The sequence below is a fragment of the Trachypithecus francoisi genome, unplaced genomic scaffold (genome assembly GCF_009764315.1).
Source record: "Trachypithecus francoisi isolate TF-2019V2 unplaced genomic scaffold, Tfra_2.0 Lachesis_group10, whole genome shotgun sequence".
In the NCBI taxonomy this organism is placed as follows: domain Eukaryota; kingdom Metazoa; phylum Chordata; class Mammalia; order Primates; family Cercopithecidae; genus Trachypithecus; species Trachypithecus francoisi.
This window is the reverse complement of record NW_022681455.1, coordinates 84204908-84225646: the sequence shown is the minus strand read 5'-3', so window position 1 is coordinate 84225646 and position 20739 is coordinate 84204908. Positions and strand designations below refer to the sequence as shown.

Sequence of the window (20739 nt, the reverse complement as noted above, 5' to 3'; positions counted from 1 at the left end):
GCCTCCCAAAATGCTAGGATTACAGGCATGAGCCACCACACCCAGCCTCAACAGGTGCTTTGAGGGCCAGAGTGGCCCTCAAAGAGGACATGCCTCACCCCCACTGCAGCCACACGGCAGGCTTTGTTTCCCTGAGCCTCTGCCCTCTGCAATCCATCCCCCGCGTCTTCACCTTACCACCTTTTATAACCCCTTTCGGTCTCAGTTTCCAAGGCAGTTCCTCCAGGACCCTTTCACAATGCCAGCCTTTGCCAGGCTGCAGTGTGCTCACGCCATTCTTTTTCATCGCCATTCCTAGCTTGAAATTATTGTGTAATTGCAATTTTTTTTTTTTTTTTTTTTTAGACAGGGTCTCCCTCTGTTGCCCAGGCTGGAGTGCAGTGGTGCGACCATGCTCAATGCTTCATTGAACTCCTGGGCTCAAGCAATCCTCCCGCCTCAGCCTCCCAAGTAGCTGGGACCATAGGCATGCACCACAATGCCTGCCTAATTTTTATATTTCTTTTGGAGATGAGGCCTTGCTATATTCCCCAGGCTGGTCTGGAACTCCTGGCCTCAAGCGATGCTCCAGCCTCAGCCTCCCAAAGCTGACTAGTCACCTTGCCAGCCTGTTGGTGATTATTTGATTGAAGTGTGTCACCCCTACTTCACCACGAGCTCAGGGCTCAAGGGGAACGGGGCTGGTGCCTGTTTTGTCCTGGGCACCTGGGAACATCATAGGCACTCAGGAAATGTCTGTGGGATGATTGCTGCTGCTCCACAAGCTCACCACCACCGTCAGGTGCAGGCTTCGCAGAAAGGCCCTGGCGAGGAGCTGACCCTAGTGTCTTCAGCTCCCATACCCAGCCTAAGGAGGGAGGGAAGGAGGGAGGAGTGGCTGTGGCTCCAGATAATAAGGGCTGGGGCCAGGCCCTGGGGGGCATAACTGGCCTGAGATAACCTGAAAGACCTGAGGCGGAGGAGAGTCCATCACATTCCAGGGAGACTGCGGGCACACACACAAACCACATGCACGTGCGTACACACACACTCAGACACACACTACACACAGGGACACAGCCTACATACGTGCGCACACACACAGCATGTGCATGCACACACACACCACACCACTTAAGGGGATACACACAGCCTACACACGCATACACCCACACCATATACACACTACACACCGGGACAAACGGACTATGCACACGCACACACATACACACACAGACACATACATGTACACACGCGGGCCTGCAGCTCTGAAAGGACTCATGACTTTGGTGGCAGGAGGCGCTGGCGGGGCCCAACCAGTGGGCGGGGCCAGGGGAGGGGCAGGCAGGTAGGTGCAGCCACTCCTGGGAGGACCTTGCGTGGCCAGACCGTGGTGGTGACTTGTCCACACTGCTCGCTGTGGATACTCCAGGCGTCTCCCGTTGCAGCTGCTCCCTGCCTTAGAGGCCAGCCTTGGACACTTGCTACCCCTTTCCAGCCCGGATTCTGGGATCCTTCCCTCTGAGCCAACATCTGGGTCCTGCCTTCGACACCACCCCTAAGCTTCCTACCTTGTGCGCCTGGAGTCTGCCCCAGGGGCCCTTGTCCTGGGCCATGGTCCAGAATGGGGTCCTGGGGCCTGGGCAGCTGGGGGCTGTAGCCATTCTGCTCTATCTTGGATTATTCCGGTCGGGGACAGGTAAGTGAAGACGTGGGGGCGGGGTGGGGACAATGCACTGGAGGGAGTCAGCGTGATCATTTTCTGGGGTGCGCCCTTGTCTAGGGCCCAAGAAAACCCACGGCCTCCCTAGCTCTTGGCCTCCCTTTCCCACCTCGGCTCTGCCAGGGAAGGGGCCAGCCCTCTGGAGCAGTGGTGGGTGCTAAGGGGTCAGGGAACCCGAGTCTTCCCTACTCACCCCTCCTTTTTCTTTCTTTCTAGGAGCGGAAGGGGCAGAAGGTGAGACTTTCCTCAGAGAGGGAGGAGGGGAGGGGGAGGTGACTTGCATCGGATTCCCCTGGGGTTTAACCAGTGCCTGGCCTTCGGCTGGGCGGCCTTCCAACTAGATTCTCTTAGGGCTCCCAGAGTGGGGGGGTTGTAGCCCTCACCTTACGGGCAGAGAAGCAGGGACTTGCCCAGGGCACACTGCCAGTGAGGGTGCAGCTGGGATTTAGATCCACATCTGACTCCCAAAGTGGGGCAATTGAAGTGATTTTTTCGGTTTGGTTTTGTCTTTTGAAACAGGGTCTGGGTCTGTCGTCGCCCAGGCTGGAGTGCAGTGGCACCATCACAGCTCACTGCCTGCTCAGTGATCCAGCCTCCCGGGCTCACGTGATCCTCCCACCTTAGTCTTCCTAGTGGCTGGGACTACAGGTGCATGCCACCACACCCAGCTAATTGTGTTTTTTTGTTTTTGTTTTTATTTTTGGTAGAGATGGGGGTCTCACTATGTTGGCCAGGCAGGTCTTGAACTCCTGGGCTCAAGCGATCCTCCTGCCTCAGCCTCCCAAAGTGCTGGGATTATAGGTGTGAGCCGCCGTTCCCATCCTCAAGGTGGTTTTGTGGGAACCAAACCAAGGGTCTCCTTTCTTGGAAGGCACCCAACCCGGTTCTGAGTCAGACCAGCTTTCAATCCTGGCTTCCCCATGCACTGGCTGTGTGTCATTGACCAAGTCCCCCCACTTTTCTAAGCCTTAGACTCCGCACCTCTAAAATGAAGCTGGTCATGTCCGTCTCCTGGGGCTGTGGAGAGGATGCAGGGAGATGCGGAAACGAAAGCCCTTCCCAGGCCTGGCACAGCCGCTAGGCTCTCTAAATAGTGGCTATTGTCATGATGATAAGGGAGAGGAGGATCCGGTCTGCAGTTTTCTCTACTCCTAGAAGACTTTGTGAAGAGCAGTTGGGTTCCACTTCAAACAGTGGCCTCGATGGGGTTGGGGCTGGGGCTGTCCTGGAAACTAGACATTCACGTCACGGGAGCCCAGTTCTGCCGCTGGTTTGTTGAACACATGTCTACGATGCCACGGGCACTGCGGACATGGGAATCTGCCCCTAGGGAACACCCAGATTGGCGTGGTGGAAACAGACACAGTTGTGGACTCCGGAACAATTGTGAGATTGGGTAGCTTCGGGCAGCACGGTGGAGGTGGGGGGTACTGGACTCGGAGGCAATGCCCAACTCAGCCAGCAGGAGCCCACCTGTCTACGGAGGGGCTGCTGTTCCAGTCAAGCATCCATAGGCAAAGGGAAGTTTGCCAGACAGTAAGGATGGGGAAGGGCATTCCAGGTAGAGTGACCTGGATCAGCCAAGGTCCCAGGTAAACAAGTCTGTGGCCTGATGTACATGACTGAAGGGTCCAGAGGGGACGGCCGGGTCCGATGGCAGTGCCATGGTTATCTGGAATGTTATCTTAAGGGCCGCGTGGAGCCAGGGAAGGGTTTAAGCAGGGCTGTGGCCTGGTCAGATTGGGGATTTATGAAAATTTTCAGACTTGTAAGGGGCGGGATGGACAGAAGGCTTGCAAGGAGGGAGGCTGCCCTGAGACCTGAATTAGGTAATGGGTAGTGAATAAAAGGGGCAGAACTGCCCACGCCTGGGAGGGGACAAAGGGGTGCTGACTCCTGTGAACCCACTTCCCAAGCTCTGTATCAGAGCTCCTGGGCTGAGTAGGAGTGGCCAGGCTAACAACCTGACCCCTTCCCTTCCTCCCTGGGCAGCCCCCTGCGGTGTGGCCCCCCAAGCACGTATCACAGGTGGCAGCAATGCAGTCCCCGGTCAGTGGCCCTGGCAGGTCAGCATCACCTATGACGGCGTCCATGTGTGTGGTGGCTCTCTCGTGTCTGAGCAGTGGGTGCTGTCAGCTGCTCACTGCTTCCCCAGGTACCAAATGGTGAAAGTCAAAAGTGGGTTGGAGGTCAAAGTTCATGGGTCAATCCAGGTCAGAGGTTGGGGTTCTTGGGTTGGGTCTGAGAGTGTCAGTTAAGTCTGGAAGGACCAGTTAGGAGTGAAGGTGAGGGGTCAGAGGTTACAGGATAAAACTAAGGTGCAATTTGAGACCTAAAAGGGGCTGATCAGAATCAGGGGTTTGCAGCAGGGGTTGGGGAACAAGGAGAGGTCTCCTGGGTCTCAGCCTTTGCCGCCTGCCTGCAGCGAGCACCGCAAGGAAGACTATGAGGTCAAGCTGGGAGCCCACCAGCTGGACTCCTACTCCGAGGACGCCAAGGTCAGCACCGTGAAGTACATCATCCCCCACCCCAGCTACCTCCAGGAGGGCTCCCAGGGCGACATTGCACTCCTCCAACTCAGCAGCCCCGTCACCTTCTCCCGCTACATCCGGCCCATCTGCCTCCCTGCAGCCAACGCCTCCTTCCCAAACGGCCTCCACTGCACTGTCACTGGCTGGGGCCATGTGGCCCCCTCAGGTGAGGTGGGACGCTGGGTGCCTAGAAGCGTGGAGGGGTAGCTGACTCGGGGAGGGGCCCAGAGTAAGCCTCTTTTGCCCCCACAGTGAGCCTCCTGACACCCAAGCCACTGCAACAACTTGAGGTGCCTCTGATCAGTCGTGAGACGTGTAACTGTCTGTACAACATCAACGCCAAGCCTGAGGAGCCACACGTTGTCCAGGAGGACATGGTGTGTGCCGGCTACGTGGAGGGGGGCAAGGACGCCTGCCAGGTAAGCCCAGGCCCGGGGGCAGATACCCAGTGCAACTTGGGAAAGGAGGCCTGGCCAGGTCCTGATGGCTGCTGTGTGGCTTCTCTCCTCAGGGTGACTCTGGGGGCCCACTCTCCTGCCCTGTGGAGGGTCTCTGGTACCTGACGGGCATTGTGAGCTGGGGCGATGCCTGTGGGGCCCGCAACAGGCCTGGTGTGTACACTCTGGCCTCCAGCTATGCCTCCTGGATCCAAAGCAAGGCGACAGAACTCCAGCCTCGTGTGGTGCCCCAAACCCAGGAGTCCCAGCCTGACAGCAACCTCTGTAGCAGTCACCTGGCCTTCAACTCTGCCCCAGCCCAGGGCTTGCTGAGGCCAATCCTTTTCCTGCCTCTGGGCCTGGCTCTGGGCCTCCTCTCCCCATGGCTCAGCGAGCACTGAGCTGGCCTCCTTCCAGGATGGATGCATCACACTCAAGGACGCGAGCCTGGGGTTTCCCTGATGGCTTTTGGACCCAGGGCCTGGCTTGAGCCCCTCCTTCCTCCAGGACTCTGCGGGAGGCTGGGGCCCCATCTTGATCTTTGAGCCCATTCTTCTGGGTGTGCTCTTTGGGACCATAACTGAGAGTCAGGAGTTTCACTGCCTGTAGCAATGGCCAGAGCCTCTGGCCCCTCATCCACCGTGGACCAGCCCATTGGCCAAGCTCCTGGGACCCTTGGCTATGAAAATGAGCCCTGGCTCCCACCTGTTTCTGAAAGACTGCTCCCAGCCCGCCTGCCCAGCCTGATGGGCACATCTCTCTGCCCTCTCCCTGTGTTCTGGGCTGGGGCTGCCTTTGTGCAGCTTCAAGGACAGGAAAGGCCCCAATCTTGCCCACTGACCGCTGAGTGCCCCCGAGCCCTGACTCCTGGACTCCGGAGGACTGAGCCCCCACCGGAACTGGGCTGACGCTTGGATCTGGGGTGGGGGTAACAGGGCAGAAAGGATTAAAATGTTTGAGCACAACTCGCCATGCGTGTGTGAAGTGAAATGATGAACATCGGCTCTTGGCCTCCCCTTCCCTTCCAAAGTCCAGGGCCACCAGCAGAACTGACTTTATTAAAAAAATGACAAAACAGGTCTATACATATTTACAAGCTGGGGGCCAGGCCGTTCACTTCTTGGAGAGCTTGACTTGCTTGTGCTTGGGGGGTGCCCACTTGAGGCAGACGGAGTCCACTGTGGGGAGAAGGGGCGGGAGGCAGGTCTGGGACTGGGCCAGGCCAGCTCACACCTGGCTGCCCTGCTCTGGGCTCAGGCCAGTTTCACCTCCTCCAGGTGAGAACAAAAGGGCAGGCTGTGCTGGGGAGGGGCAGAGAAGCCCAGGAATGAGAGGCCTGCCCCAGGCTCCATCCTGGGAGCTGGTCTGACTGGTTTGGGATCATGTGACAGTAATAAGAAGGCCTTGACTCCTAGCAGTCCATATACCAACACTCCCCCATCCCCACTGCCCACACACCCCTCCCCGCCCCCGACACACGGCAGCCCCCACCCACCTGTGATGGGTGGTTTCTTATACTGGGCACTTTTGAGGTGCTCCTCCACCAGCTTGGGTGTGACACAGATCACGTGCTGGCCCTTCCAGTACTTGACCATATTGAGGGACTGCAGGGTACTAATGATGTCATTCTGGGTGATGCTGGTCATCTGGCTGCAAAAAGGGATGAGAGCAAATGCCAGACACGGTGCCCTTGTGGGATCTGGCCAGGATGGCGACAGGGTGTGAGGAGGCAGGATCATGGCCCATCTCAGGACAAGTCCTGCCCCCGTGGTCCAGGAGGCCCCCTCACCTGAGGTCCTTGATGGACAGTGTGCCCCGGAAGTCCCGCAGGATCTCCAGCAGCACCCAGGACCAGTAGCTGCGGTAGCTGAGCTTGCCCAGGTCAGACAGCGGCTTCTCCGGGGAGCCGACCGTGCTTTCCAGCTTGGAGAGCTCATAACCTGGCGGCAGTAGAAAGAGGAACTTAGGATCCAGCCTGCCCTGGCACCCCTGCCCCACAGGTCTCTCACTCCCAGACAGGCCAGGAACCACTCACTGAAAGCGATGAGGAACTTCCCATAGCCACGGCGTTGGTAGGGGGGCAGGGTCAGGATGCAGGCCACATTGTTTCCATCCGGGGACTCCTTCTCCTGCAGGAGGTGGGTGTTCAGGGCCATTAGGGAGGCTCTGCCCCCTCTCTGTTTATGCCCACCTTCGCCCTCCCCACCCTGAGCTTCCAGACCCAGTACCTTGGAGAAGTAGCCGACAATGTGGGCCCCCTGCCGGTCCACCTCAGTCAGGATGTAAAAAACGAACGGCTCCACGTCAAAGTACAGTGTCTTATGGTCCAGGAAAAGCTTGGCCAGCAGACACAGGTTCTGACAGTAAATCTGGGGGTGAGGAGGGGAAGACAGGCTCAGGGGGCAGGCACAGGTCCTACCCAGCTGGTTCCAGCGGCCAGCACCAGCCTGCAGGAAGCGGGCGCCTCGCAAGGCCAGACAGATTTCACACTGGAAGGAGTCTTCAGTCAGCCTCTGGCGGACAGGGAACTGGAAATCAGAGAGCAGCAGCGCTTCGGAGGTGCCAGCAGAACTGGACGACGCCCAGCTACCCCTTCTGAGCACCAAATACGGGCTGGGTGCCTTCCATGCAGGATCTTCTTCAGTCTTCACAGACATTAACTCTGTTTCAGCTCAGGACACTGAGGCTGCGAGGCAGGAATTCAGACTGTCCTGTTTACGGCTGTGTCCCCAGCACCTAGCACGAGGCTAAGTATGAAGTTGGGTGCCTGGTAAATGTCTGCTGAATGGAGGAGCCTCGAGCCCTGTCTGTCCACTTGGCCACACTCCAGGAGGGGGACAATGGGACTGAGTTTGGCTTCACGGCACAGACTAAAGGGTTCCCTGGTTTATGACACCACAACCACTCTCTCATCCAACCCGGCAGCTGTGCGAGCCCAGCACTGCCAGGCCCATCTCGTTCAGGAGGAAGCTGAAGCTCCCAGAGTGGAAGTGCTTGCCCAGGGCCTCAAAGCTGGCAGAGTGCAGAGCTGGAAAGCATCCCCACATCTCCAGCGGAGGCCCTTCTACCACTCCCCCCAGCCACGCTCAGGAAGGCAGAGCAGGGGCAAGGGCTGGGCTCAACCTGCATATTCTCGGAGTCGAAGGCTAATCAAGCCCCAAGAGGTCATCGATAATAACAAGGCCCGTGTTTATTAAGCACTTACTAGTGCCAAGCACTGCACTGAACACTTGACATTTGCTGTCTCATTTATTCCACTAACAACACAACTAGGTAAATATTATGACTCCCATCTTATGGACAAGGAAACAGGAACTATGTTAAGTAACTTGTCCGTGGTCAGTGAGGAAGTGACAGGGCAACACGAGTCACGTTGCCGTGAGCAGAGCCACTCTGAAGCCTGCCCTCTCCGCCCTATGTTGTATGGCCCATCTGCCGGAAACCAGTACCCTTGGCGAGACCCTCACAGACTGACAAGGCAAAGGCCAAGTTCTGTACAACAGCAGAGCAGGTCCCAAAGGTCCCAACCTGCCCTGCTGAAGTCATTCAGGGCCAGGAACAAGGAACTCAGCCCTTGATAACCACAGAGCTCTCTCAGCAGGAAATTTCACACAAAGCAGTCCCCTCCCAGGCAAAAACAAACACCTTTCTTTCCAACGGAAGGAGAAAGGGCTTCTAAATGCAGCCTCAGGCAAGACAGTCTCCTCTGGGTTCCAGAACAACTTAAATTTGAACCTAACCCCACCAGCAGAAGAATGCTGGGGCTACCACAGGGCCGTGTATTTCCTCGGCACCAACCATAGGCCTGGTGTCAGGCTAGGGGGCCCTGAGAGGCCTTTTTTTTTTTTTGAGACAGATTCTCACTCTGTCGCCCAGGCTGGAGTGCAGTGGCACCATCTCAGCTCACTGCAACCTCTACCTCCCAGGTTCAAGCAATGTTCGTGCCTCAGCCTCCCGAGTAGCTGGGATTACAGGTGTGCACCACCACACCGGCTAATTCTTTTGTATTTTTAGTAGAGAAGGAGTTTCGTCATGTTGCCCAGGCTGCTCTCGAACTCCTGAGCTCAGGCAGTCTGCCCACGTCTGCCTCCAAAAGTGCTAGGATTACAGGTGTGAGCTACAGTGCCCGGCCCCTCAGAGGCATTCTGCCTATAGAGGCTCAGCTAAGGCTGCTCCCTCCCTCCCCTTTGGTGGCAATGAGGATCATCTGGGAGGTGCCCAGGGCCTCCCCGGCCTCCCCCAGCCCCTGGCCACCCACTCACCTTATGGTCTTTGCCATCAACTTCGTACACGGAGATGTTGCTCTTGCGGTAGATCTCTTTCCCGGGGGGCTGCCGCCACTGGCACTGACCCTGGTGGGGGACAAGAGAACAAGCTCGCTGCCCATAGCTTCTCTGCTAGGAGGCCCCTACCCCACCACTGCGTGCTTTGGAGCAAGTCTCTGCCTCTCTGTTTCTCCCCACAACACTTCACTTACATTGAGTAATCCTCCCAGCAGCCTTAGGAAAGCAATCCTGCTTTATATATAGACCAAGGCCCAGCACAGAGACGCAAACATCACACAGCGAGGTGGGGTTTTGAGTCTCTGTGGGCCTGGCTCTGGAGGGACTCGTCCATGACAATGGCTTCCCTAAACCACACCTATTCGCTTCAGATTCCACACCTCTGGAAGCAGCCCACTGTGTCAGTGACGACAGCGCCCCTTCCTGACAGCCCCCAATTTCGTCCACACTTAAGGTCCCACTGCCAGGGCCTATGTGTGCTTCCTGGGATGGGGCTGGCCTTGACAAAAGACCCAAAGGGGGTGAGTTACTGCCCCCATTCCAGAGAAGAGGAAGCTGAGGTCTGGAGTTGGCAAGGTCACCCTTCCAGCAATAGCAAAGCCAGGCCTGGAATCCAGGCCTCCTGACCCCCCGCAGCTCTTCCCTATACTCGTCCCTCTGGGCCTGTCTCCTCCCTGGAGCTGCCAGCGCAGCCGCCCTCAGCCTGCCTCTGCCTCTCACCAGGCCCCTGCCCAGCTCGGCCCGGCCAGCCCAGCCTCACCAAGTGGAAGCGGTAGCTCTTCTCGTATTTCATGTACTTGAGGCAGTACTCGCAGAGCCAGAGCTTGGGCTGTTTTCCATAATCTTCGGGGAATGGTGAGAAATACCAGGCATCAATTTCGTAGTTTCCGATGTGGATCTTGTCCACATACTTCACCTTGGTGATCTGCAGGCAGGGGAGGAGTGGGGCACAGTGCAGGGCTCAGCAGGGGCTCCTCAGCAAGGGGAGGCAGGGGACCTGCAGGCAGCTTCCCAGCCCCGCTTACCGCTTCATGCTCCTTCTCCAAGGCCGCTGTGGTGGGGTCCATCTCTGCATAAGTCTGGGCCAGGAAAGAAAAGTAAGCAGAGGTGAACAGAAGTGGTGACCAGGCTGTCCCTCCCCTGCCAGCAACAGCAAAGCCAGGCCTGGAGTCCAGGCCTCCTGGAATCCAGGACCCACAAGGCTTCCCTGCTGTCTTCCAGACCTCATTTCTGGATGGCAATAATAACCACACCAATAGCTAACCTATCTGACTCAGTTCTGAAGCTGGCTGGTCCAGGCTCCTCTCGCATCCACCCGCCCCGCCCCCGGATAGCCCAGACATCCTTGATGTCCAAGTTTGGACCTTTTGCCAGATGAACAGGGTTAGGATCAGAATAGGGGCTTCGGCTGCACGATGGGGGGCAATCCAGCTCTGCCAAAATTGTGAGACTCAAATGAAATAACAGATCTTGCCTTCCAGGCCCACCATAAGAACTGTTACCATCTCCCCGATGTGCCTGGACCCCTTTCCTGAGCACCAGACCCTGCCTGCCCATGGGACTACCCCAGAGGTCCCTCCCACAGGGACAGCAGATTCAAGATATGCAGAAAGGACCTCAACACTCCTCCCTGCAAACCTGCGCCTGCCTCCTCCTGGGTTGCTCATTTTACTGGGAACATCACCCTTGGTCCCAATGTCCAAGACACATAACTAGGTTTGCCTCAGACTACTCCCTCTCCCTCAGCCTGGCCAAGTCCTAATACAGCGGATGTCGACTCTACTTCTGACATCTCTGGAATTGGGTCCTCTCTGGAATTCTCCTCTCTGTCCTGCTCCAGGTAGTCATGGCCCCATCTCAGGTCTGGACAATTCGCTAGGCCTCCTCAGATTCCCTGCCTCTAGCCCCAGCCTCCTCATTGCTATCAGCAACCCCCTTTTTGAGGCCTTCATGCTTTAGGACAAACAGCTCCTTCCACCTGGAGAATGCCCTTCCTTCTCTCACTGCCAGCAGAAAACGCTTCCTCAGCCTGGCACGGAGCATGAGTCAGGTGAGTCCATGATGCTTTGTGATCTATCCTGTGTCACTGTTGTTATTGTGCTCTTTCCCATCCTTCAAGGCTTGAGATTCTTACTACCCCCTCCAGGAGGCCTGACTGGATTCTTCCCATCCAGAAAACATTTCCTGCTTCCCAAGTTCAGGGAGAAGCGGTCAACAGGACAATACCGGCCAAGTATGCCCACCTGGGTTCCTCTAGTTTCCAAGTCCTTAGAAAGCAGAGACTAAGAGCCACACCACACTCACAGCACATCCTGCTCCTAGACCAGACCCTGCGGGAGGAAGCCAGTATAGCCTGACAATGGAGGAGGGACCCAAGATGGCCCATGACCTACACCAGGGCAGACGAGGCCCTGCCCTGTAGCTGAGAAGGGAGGAAGGAGCCAGCACTTTACCCAGAACCCCTTCCACAAAGCACTGTGCTTATATGGCCTCATTTAATCCTTTCAGTAACCCTTACATAGAATGTTCTTATTTCCTTTTTTTTGAGACAGAGTCTCACTCTGTCACCCAGGCTGGAGTACAGTGGCACCATCTCAGCTCACTGCAACCTCCGACTCCCAGATTCAAGAAATTCTCCTGCCTCAGCCTCCCAAGTAGCTGGGACTACAGGCACATGCCACCACATCAAGGTAATTTTTGTATTTTTTAGCCGGGCGAGGTAGCGGGCGCCTGTAGTCCCAGCTACTCGGGAGGCTGAGGCAGGAGAATGGCGTGAACCCGGGAGGCGGAGCTTGCAGTGAGCCGAGATCGCGCCACTGTACTCCAGCCTGGGCCACAGAGCGAGACTCCGTCTCAAAAAAAAAAAAAAAATTTTGTATTTTTAGTTAGCAACAGGGTTTCGCCATGTTGGCCAAGCTGGTCTCAAACTCCTGACCTCCGAGCCACTGTGCCCAGCTGCATTCTTATTTCAATTTTACAGAGTAGTAAACAGGCAGGGCAAGGTGAGGTCTCTTGCCCTCAGGGACTAGTGAGCTGCCATTTATTCCAAGTGGCAAGCACGGCAGACATTATTTTTTTTTTTTCTCACTCTGTCACCCAGGCTGCAGTGCAGTGGCGAGATCTCAGCTCACCACAACCTCTGCCTCCCGGGCTTAAGTGATTCTCCTGCGTCAGCCTCCCAAGTGGCTGAGACTACATGTGCCTGCTACCACGCCCGGCTAATTTATTTTGCTTTTTGAGACGAAATTTCGCTCTTGTTGCCCAGGCTGGAGTGCAATGGCGCAATCTTGGCTCACCACAACCTCCACCTCCTGAGTTCAAGCGATCTTCCCACCTCAGTCTCCCAAGTAGCTGGGATTACAGGCGCCCACCAGCACGCCCAGCTAATTTTTTGTATTTTTAGTAGAGATGGGGTTTCACCATGTTGGCCAGGCTGGTCTCGAACTCCTGACCTTCAGATGATCCGCCCACCTTGGCCTCCCAAAGTGCTGGGATTACAGGTGTGAGCCATTGCTTTTTTTTTTTTTTTTTTTTTTGAGACAGAGCCTCGCCCCGTCGCCCAGGCTGGAGTGCAATGGTACCACCTCAGGTCACTGCAACCTCGCCTCCTGAGTTCAAGCCATTCTCCTGCCCCATACTCCCAAGTAGCTGGGATTACAGGTGTGCGCCATCACACCCAGCTAATTTTTGTATCTTTAGTAGAGAAGGGTTTCACCATGTTGGTAATGCTGGTCTCGAACTCCTGATCTCGTGATCCGCCCGCCTCGGCCTCCCAAAGTGCTGGGAATACAGGCATGAGCTACTGCACCTGGCCTGTGCCTGGCCTCTTTTTGTATTTTTAGTAGAGACGGGCTTTCACCATATTGGCCAGGCTGGTCTCGAACTCCTGACCTCAAATGATCCAATCATCTCAGCCTCCCAGAGTGCTGGGATTACAGGCATGAGCCACTGCACCCAGCCGACATATTTCATTTCGTCCTCACAATGAGCCTTTGAAGTAAGAGTGCTCATTGTCCCTGTTGTATAAGAGACAAAACTGAGGCACAAAGAGGTGAGGTCACTTGCCCAAGGTCACAGAACTGGTACTCAGCAGAGTCGGGCATGCACGCCTGGTCTGTCCAATTCTGAATCTAACCACTGTAAAGATGAGGAAGAAAGATTTTCCTTCTCACACGTCTTTCTCTGTTGCCTGGCTGGACTGCAGTGGCGTGATCTTGGCTCACTGCAACCTCTACCTCCCACATTCAAGTGATTCTCCTGCCTCAGCCTCCCGAGTAGCTGGGAGTCCAGCTAATTTTTGTATTTTCAGTAGAGATGGGGTTTCACCATGTTGGCCAGGCTGGCCTCGATCTCTTGACCTCCCAATCCACCCGCCTCAGCCTCCCAAAGTGCTGGGATTACAGGCGTGAGCCACCACGCCCAGCCCCTCACACGTCTCTTTAAAACACATTTCTCAATTCTTACAAAATACAGTACTCTTCTGCCAATGCAATAAAGAACTACAAAAACACTACTTTTCTTAATTGTTGCAATTTATTTAGAATTAAACATTAATTAGGCTCTGAAGAACCTTGCTGATTGTTAACTGGATGATTGTTTCATTACCTATTCTTTGATTTAATCACCACTGGCCCGTTATCCACTCTGCTGGTTGCCAGCTCAGAAGTACGTCTTTGTTGAGTGCAAAATAGTTGAGGAACTAATCTTAGATCTATGCTGTCCAACAGAGTAGCCACTTGTCACATAGGGCTATTTAAAATTATACTCAGCCAAACATGGTGGCTCATGCCTGTAATCCCAGCACTTTGAGAGGCCGAAGTGGGAGGATCACTTGAGGCCAGGAGTTCCAGACAACTCTGGCCAACATGGCAAAACCCCATCTCTACTAAAAATAAAAAAAAAATTAGCTGGATGTGGTGGCACATGCCTGTAATCTCAGATACTTGGGAGGCTGAAGCATGAAACTGCTTAAGCCAGGAAGGCAGAAGTTACAGTAACCTGAGATCTCTCCATTGTACTCCAGCCTAGGTGACAGAGTGAGACTCTTCAAAAAATGAAAATTTTGGCTGGGCACGGTGGCTCACACCTGTAATCCCAGCACTTTGGGAGGCCAAGGCAGGTGGATCACTTGAGGTCAGGAGTTTGAGGCCAAACATGGTGAAACCCTACCTCTACTAAAAACACAAAAATTAGCCGGGCATGGTGGTGTATGCCTGTAGTCCCAGCTACTTGGGAGTCTGCGGCAGGAAACTCGCTTGAACCTGGGAGGCGGAGGTTGTAGTGAACTGAGATCGCACACCACTGCATTCTAGCCTGGTTGACAAAGCGAGACTCTGTCTCAAAAAATAAAAATAAATAATTTTTTTTAAAAATTATAATGCTTTTATTATTTTTTTTTGAGACAGTCTTGCTTGGACACCCAGGCTGGATGGAGTACAGTGGCGTGATCTCGGTTCACTGCAACCTCTACCTCCTGGGTTCAAGCAATTCTTCTGCCTCAGCCTCCTAAATAGCCGGGATTACAGGTGTATACCACCACGCCCGGCTAATTTTGGTCTTTTAGTAGAGATGGGGTTTGGCCATGTTGGCCAGGCTGGTCTCGATCCCCTGACCTCAAGTGATCCACCCACCTCTGCCTCCCAAAATGTTGGGATTACAGGCGTGAGCCACTGCACCCAACCATAATTTTAAAATTCTTTCTTTTTTTGAGACGGAGTCTCGCTCTGTCACCCAGGCTGGAGTGTAGTGGCCGGATCCTGGCTCACTACAAGCTCCGCCTCCCGGGTTTACGCCATTCTCCTGCCTCAGCCTCCCGAGTAGCTGGGACTACAGGCGCCCGCCACCCCGCCCGGCTAGTTTTTGTTTTTTTTAGTAGAGATGGGGTTTCACCGTGTTAGCCAGGATGGTCTCGATCTCCTGACCTTGTGATCCGCCCGTCTCGGCCTCCCAAAGTGCTGGGATTACAGGCTTGAGCCACCGCGCCCGGCCTAAAATTCTTAATTCTTAGTCACACTAGACACATTTCAAGTGCTCAACAGCTACATGTGGCTAGTAGCTACTGTACTGGATAGTACAGCTATAGAACATTTCCATTACAATAGGAAGTTCAATTGGGCAGTTTAGACCTTGAGGAGTTCTTCCAGCTTAGGGTATTTCAATTGTTTAAATCACACCACGGTAGGAAGTACACTTGGCACTGTAAACCTGTTGACATGTCCATATATACACACAAGTGTGTGCTAGGATCATTGGGAAGGCTGGAACAAGAGGAATCCTGCACACTTTTATTGGGTGTGAAATAAAAGCGTCTCAAAACAATACTTACCTTAATAAAGTGCAACACCCTGAAATGTCTATCTTATCCACTTTATTTCTTCCATTTAAAGAAATGTAGGCCGGGCGCGGTGGCTCAAGCCTATAATCCCAGCACTTTGGGAGGCCGAGACGGGCGGATCACGAGGTCAGGAGATCGAGACCATCCTGGCTAACACGGTGAAACCCCGTCTCTACTAAAATATACAAAAAAAAAAAAATTAGCCGGGCGAGATGGCGGGCGCCTGTAGTCCCAGCTACTCGGGAGGCTGAGGCGAGAGAATGGCGTAAACCCGGGAGGCGGAGCTTGCAGTGAGCTGAGATCCGGCCACTGCACTCCAGCCTGGGCGACAGAGCGAGACTCCGTCTCAAAAAAAAAAAAAAAAAAAAAAGAAATGTAAATGCTGGGCTTGCCCACTGAACTGATGTACCTAGAAGGATGAAACTGCAACGGCTGAAAGCAACAAACGTCTGGGTGTCTGGAGACTTTGACAATCTTGCTCTGGTTTGCACTCCTCATTTTAATTTTATAAATTAAGAAACTGAGACTCGGTTGGGGGCAGTGGCTCACACCTGTAATCCCAGCACTTTAGGAGACTAAGGCAGGAGGATCGCTTGAGACCAGAAGTTTGAGACCAAGGTGGGCAACATAGCAGACTCCGTCTCTACAAACAAATAAAAAAATTAGCCAGGCATGGTGGCACTTGCCTATGGTCCCAGCTACTCAGGAGGCTGAGGCAGGAGGATTGCTTGAGCCCAGGAGGTTGAGGCTGAAATGAGCCATGACTGTGCCACTGCACTCAGCCTAGACGATAAAGACCCTGTCTCAAAAAAACAAAAACAAAAACAAAAACAAAAACCATATGTACAACTATTATATATCAATACAAGAAAAAATCAAGGCAGGTACAGTGATGCACACCTGTAGTCCCAGCTACTTAGGAGGCTGAGGCAGGAAGAACATTTGAGCCCAGGAGTTCAAGTCCAGCCTGAGCAACACAGCAAGACTCTCATCTCTTAAGAAAAAACCAAAATCATGGCTAAGGCCTCTGGCTCTGAGGTAGCACAATCTAGCTGGTAGATCTAATTCCTGTCTGGGTCCCTAAACCTATCTGCAGCTCTTCTATAAATTGGGGATAATAATGCTTACTTCACAGGCCTGCTGTGAAATGTCAGTGAGGTCATGTAGCTTAGGCTTAAAACATTTAGCTTAGGCTGGGCGCAGCAGCTTACACATGTAATCCTAGCACTTTGGGAGGCCGAGGTGGGCGGATCACCTGAGGTCAGGAGTTCGAGACCAGCCTGACCAATATGGTGAAACCTCGCCTCTACTAAAAATACAAAAATTATCTGGGCGTGGTGACGGGCACCTGTAGTCCCAGCTACTGGGGACGCTGAGACAGAACTGCTTGAACCCAGGTGGTGGAGATTGCAGTGAGCCGAGATCGTGCCACTGCACTCCAGCCTGGGTGACAGAGCAAGACTCCATCTCAAAAAATAAAAAAATAAAAATAAAAAGCCAGCATTTAGCTTAATACTTTGGCTCACTGGCTAACAAGTGTTTGGCATTATTATTCTAATTCCAGCCCACCGTTTTACTGGCTGTGTGACCTTGGGCATGTTACTTAATCTCTCTGAGCCTACTTCCTCACCTACCAAAAAGTAACTATTCCTGTGTGTTGAACTGTTGGGAAGAATTTGAGGAGCTTATACACAAACAGGACTTGGCAGGGTACCTGGCTATAGCAACTGCCCAATAACATTCTCGTCTTTCCCACTGAACTTCAAGTCCTTTTTCTACTAAGGCACAGCCACTAGGAGACAAAAGAGGCTACTGGTGCAGGAGGCCTGAGTTCTAGTCCCAGCTGTGCCATTTCCTTGCTGTGAGACTGCAGAGAAGCCCTTACCCTCTCCAAGCTGTTTCCTTAGCTATGAAAAATAAGTAAGAGGAAGTAGGTAAAGTCCCTGACGCACTACAGGAGCTTAAGAAATGGGATTTGCTATGGTTTTGGCACTGGGGCCCGAGAGACTCAAGGGAGCTGGCAGAGACAGCTAGGCCTCCCGGGCCTGTGGATGGGAAGGGATCCGGACCTTCTGCACATGGTTGATCTCATCATGCTTGCGCTTTTGGTTGCGAGTGATCTTGCGCTCAGGCTGCTCTGTGAGCTCGCTCAGGTACTTCTCTGAGTTCTTTTGCACAGCATCCTTCACTGTCTTGGTCAGTGCCAGCCGGTTCTTGTCTACCCACTCGTCCAGTCGCCGGTTAACTGTAAGGATGGGCCATGAGAGTGCTACCAGGGCACCCAACTCCCCGCACCCAGGCCCAGATGTACCAAGCCACTCACAGCCCACATAGTGTACATAGAATTCCTCTCGGCCCTCCTGGTCGTTCACTCGAGACTGGATCACTTCAGCAGAATCTGTGATGGAAAAAGGCTAGGGTCATCAGGAAGGTAAGGCTGGAACAAAAGGAATCCTGCACAATGAGGAGCAGTTTCCAGAATCCAGGGCCACACATCAGCTAACCTCACTAGTCCACCTCTCCCATTCTACTCAATCACTGCCACAACTGTGAGGTGGACCAGGTCGGGGCTGTTATCACTATTTTATGAATGAGAAAATAACTGGGGCTGGGTGCGGTGGCTCACATCTATAATCCCAGCACTTTGGGAGGCCGAGGCGGGCGGATCACCTGAGGTCGGGAGTTCGAGACCAGCCCGACCAACATGGAGAAACTCCGTCAAAATTAGCTAGGCGTGGTGGCGCATGTCGGTAATCCCAGCTACTGGGGAAGCTGAGGCAGGAGAATCACTTGAACCCGGGAGGCGGAGGTTGCGGTGACCCGAGATCGCGCCATTGCACTCCAGCCTGGGCAACAAGAGTGAAACTCTGCCTCAAAAAAAAAAAGAGGGGAAATTAACTGGCTGGGTGTGTGGCTCACACCTGTAATCCCAGTAGTTCCAGAGGCCGAGATGGGCAGATCACTTGAGGCCAGGAGTTGGAGACCAGCCTGGTCAACATGGCAAAACTCCATCTCTACTAAAAATACAAAAGAAAAAAAAAAGAGTCAGGCGTGGTGGCACACACCTGTAATCCCAGCTACTCGGGAGGCTGAGGCAGGAGAATTGCTTGAACCTGGGAGGCACAGGTTGCAGTGAGCTGAGATTATACCACTGCACTGTGGCCTGGGTGACACGAACAAGACTCTGTCTCAAAAAAAAAAAAAAAGAACCCCAAAAAACAAAACAAAACAAAACTGAGGCTTACCCAGGGTCACAGATTTGAAAAGTGATAAGAGCTGATACTTAACTGAATTTAAGTCTGACTCTAAATTCAATGCTTATTTTACCATATACCCTCAGTTGCTCATTTGTTCAGGGATCATGAGTGCTGACTCTGGATTAAGATAGCCTACATTAATATATAATTCCAGGTCTGGGCACCATGGCTCACGCCTGTAATCCTATCACTTTGGGAGGCCGAGGCAGGTGGATCACGAGGTCAAGAGGTCAAGACCACCTTGGCCGACATGGTGAAACTTCGTCTCTACTAAAAATACAAAAACTAGCTGGGCGTGGCACCGCACACCTGTAGTTCCAGCTACTCAGGAGGCTGAGGCAGAATGGCTTGAACCCGGGAGGCAGAGATTGCAGTGAGCCAAGATGGCACCACTGCACTCCAGCCTGGCAACAGAGTGCGATTCCATCTCAAACAAACAAAACAAAACAAACAAAATATATAAAATTCCAGCTCCCTACTTCCTAGTTATGTGTAACTGAGCCAGTTATTCCATCTTTCTGAGCCTCAGTCTCTTCATCTGTGAAAAGGGATAACACCTGGGCACAGTGGCTCATGCCAGTAATCCCAACACTCTTGAGAGGTTGAGGTGGGAGGATCACTTGAGCCTAGAAGGTCTAGGCTTCAGTGAGCTGTCACAGCGCCATGGCACTCCCACCTGGGTGACAGAGCAAGATCCTGTCTCAAAAAAAAAAAAAAAAAAAAGGGATAATAGTGCCAACCTTAGAAGGTGAGTTAATGCCTCCAAAATTTTTAGCAGAGCACCTGACAATTAGCAGAGCATTCAATAAGTGAGTAAGGCACCCACTACGTGTCTGGCCCTATGCTGCGTTGTTGCTGGGTACAGAAGACACAGTGATGAATCACAAGAAGTCCTGCCCTCCAGAAGTTCCCAGTATGATGGAGGAAGACAGAGAGAGAAAATTACAACATAATGTTACAAAAACTATGACTGAGGTATGAAAAAAATGTTGCAGGAACACAGAGAAGGGAACCACTCACTTCGCCTGAAGGGGAATCAAGGATGACATCACAAAGGATATGAAGTTAAGAGGATGAGTAGGAGCTAGGCAGGCGAACAAGGAGAAAGGGAAGAAAACGCATTCCAACCAGAGGGCACAGGTGGTAAAGGGCGTGTGGTCTTCAGAGGACACAGTGTGTTCTGGCCTGGCAATGCCCTTTGCTAGGGTTGGCTACAAACTGGAGGGGTCACAAAAATGAATGCCACTCTAAGGAGTTTGGAGTTAATTTTGAAAATGAGAGAAGGCAGCAGAACATTAGGAAAGGGAAGCCTGTTGTTTCTGGACGATCTTCTCTCTGCGGGTGACTGCCAGGGACAAATGGAAAAAGAAGACGCAGAGACAAGAGACGGGTGAGGAAGCAGCGTTAGCAAGAAAAAGGAATGAAGTCTAAGACTGGGCAAGGAAGTGGAATGGGAACAATCCCAATGAAAGCCTGAGTGGTGGGTTTGTAGGCGTCGCTCCACATAATCAAAGGTCGACAGCCTCCCAAAACCCGGCTGGTTTCTCAGCGCCCGGATCGCGGCGTTCTTTCCTCAAACCCCGCCCCTCCTCCTCTCCACTCCCAGCCCCCGGATCTCGCCCTCACGGAGAGCCCGTCCTCTGGCCCCGCCCCGCCCCCTGGCACTGAGCTCCGCCCAGCCCCCGGCCTTGGGCCCCGCCCTCACGCCAGGTGCTATCCGGCCGCCGGCACAGGTACGTTTCTCCGATCTCCACCGTGACTTCCGGCTCGCCGCGCGCCGGGGTCGGCGGAGAGACGCGGCCCGGGGATGGGGCGGTCCCCTCGGCGGCCGCATTCTCCCCGGGCCCTGGCTCGCCCTCCTCCGCGACCCCTGAAGTCGCCGCTGCAACCGCCGCAGCAGCTCCCTGTGCCGCCATCGCGGGAGGGGAAGTGACGCCAGAGTCGGACGCCACGCAGCTCTTTTGGCTCCGGGTCAGCAGTGTGTGGGGCGGGCTCCTCAAGTTTTGAGGGTGGGGTCTGTGACGTAGCAGGACCCGATTGGCTTCTGCGGCCGTCCCTCGCGGCCCCGCGACGAGCTGGATGTTGAGTGTGCGGCAGTCTTGGAGCTCCTGGTTTTCCGTGCGGACCTGTGGCTGCAGCGTATGGTTGAGGAGAGGAGACAGACTTACCTCCTGCGATGACTCAACTCAACCTTT

At 53.9% G+C, this 20739-nt stretch overlaps 2 protein-coding genes across 4 annotated transcripts; one reads left to right on the top strand and one right to left on the bottom strand.

Moving 5' to 3' along the window:
- The first annotated feature begins 496 nt into the window (after positions 1-496).
- Positions 497-5635, top strand: PRSS8 (serine protease 8). Of its 3 annotated transcripts, XM_033218216.1 has the most exons (6): positions 499-1678; positions 1919-1936; positions 3695-3857; positions 4128-4399; positions 4486-4652; positions 4745-5635. In XM_033218216.1, exons 1-6 carry the CDS (start codon positions 1594-1596, stop codon positions 5069-5071), a joined length of 1032 nt encoding a protein of 343 aa, XP_033074107.1. In that variant the 5' UTR covers positions 499-1593; the 3' UTR covers positions 5072-5635. The 3 variants fall into 3 exon arrangements, with proteins under 3 accessions (XP_033074108.1, XP_033074107.1, XP_033074106.1); XM_033218217.1 differs by lacking the exon at positions 1919-1936 and having other exon boundaries at positions 497-1678; XM_033218215.1 differs by lacking the exons at positions 499-1678; positions 1919-1936 and adding an exon at positions 2427-3088.
- Positions 5636-5674: 39 nt separating this feature from the next.
- KAT8 (lysine acetyltransferase 8) lies at positions 5675-20496 on the bottom strand. The gene is made up of 11 exons (XM_033218214.1): positions 20250-20496; positions 17611-17685; positions 17357-17532; positions 9979-10032; positions 9714-9878; positions 8933-9022; positions 6899-7039; positions 6706-6799; positions 6460-6610; positions 6166-6320; positions 5675-5848 (listed from the first exon to the last, which is right to left on the bottom strand). The coding sequence occupies exons 1-11, from the start codon at positions 20458-20460 to the stop codon at positions 5784-5786; spliced, it is 1377 nt and encodes a 458-aa protein (XP_033074105.1). The 5' UTR covers positions 20461-20496; the 3' UTR covers positions 5675-5783.
- Between the last annotated feature and the right edge of the window lie 243 nt (positions 20497-20739).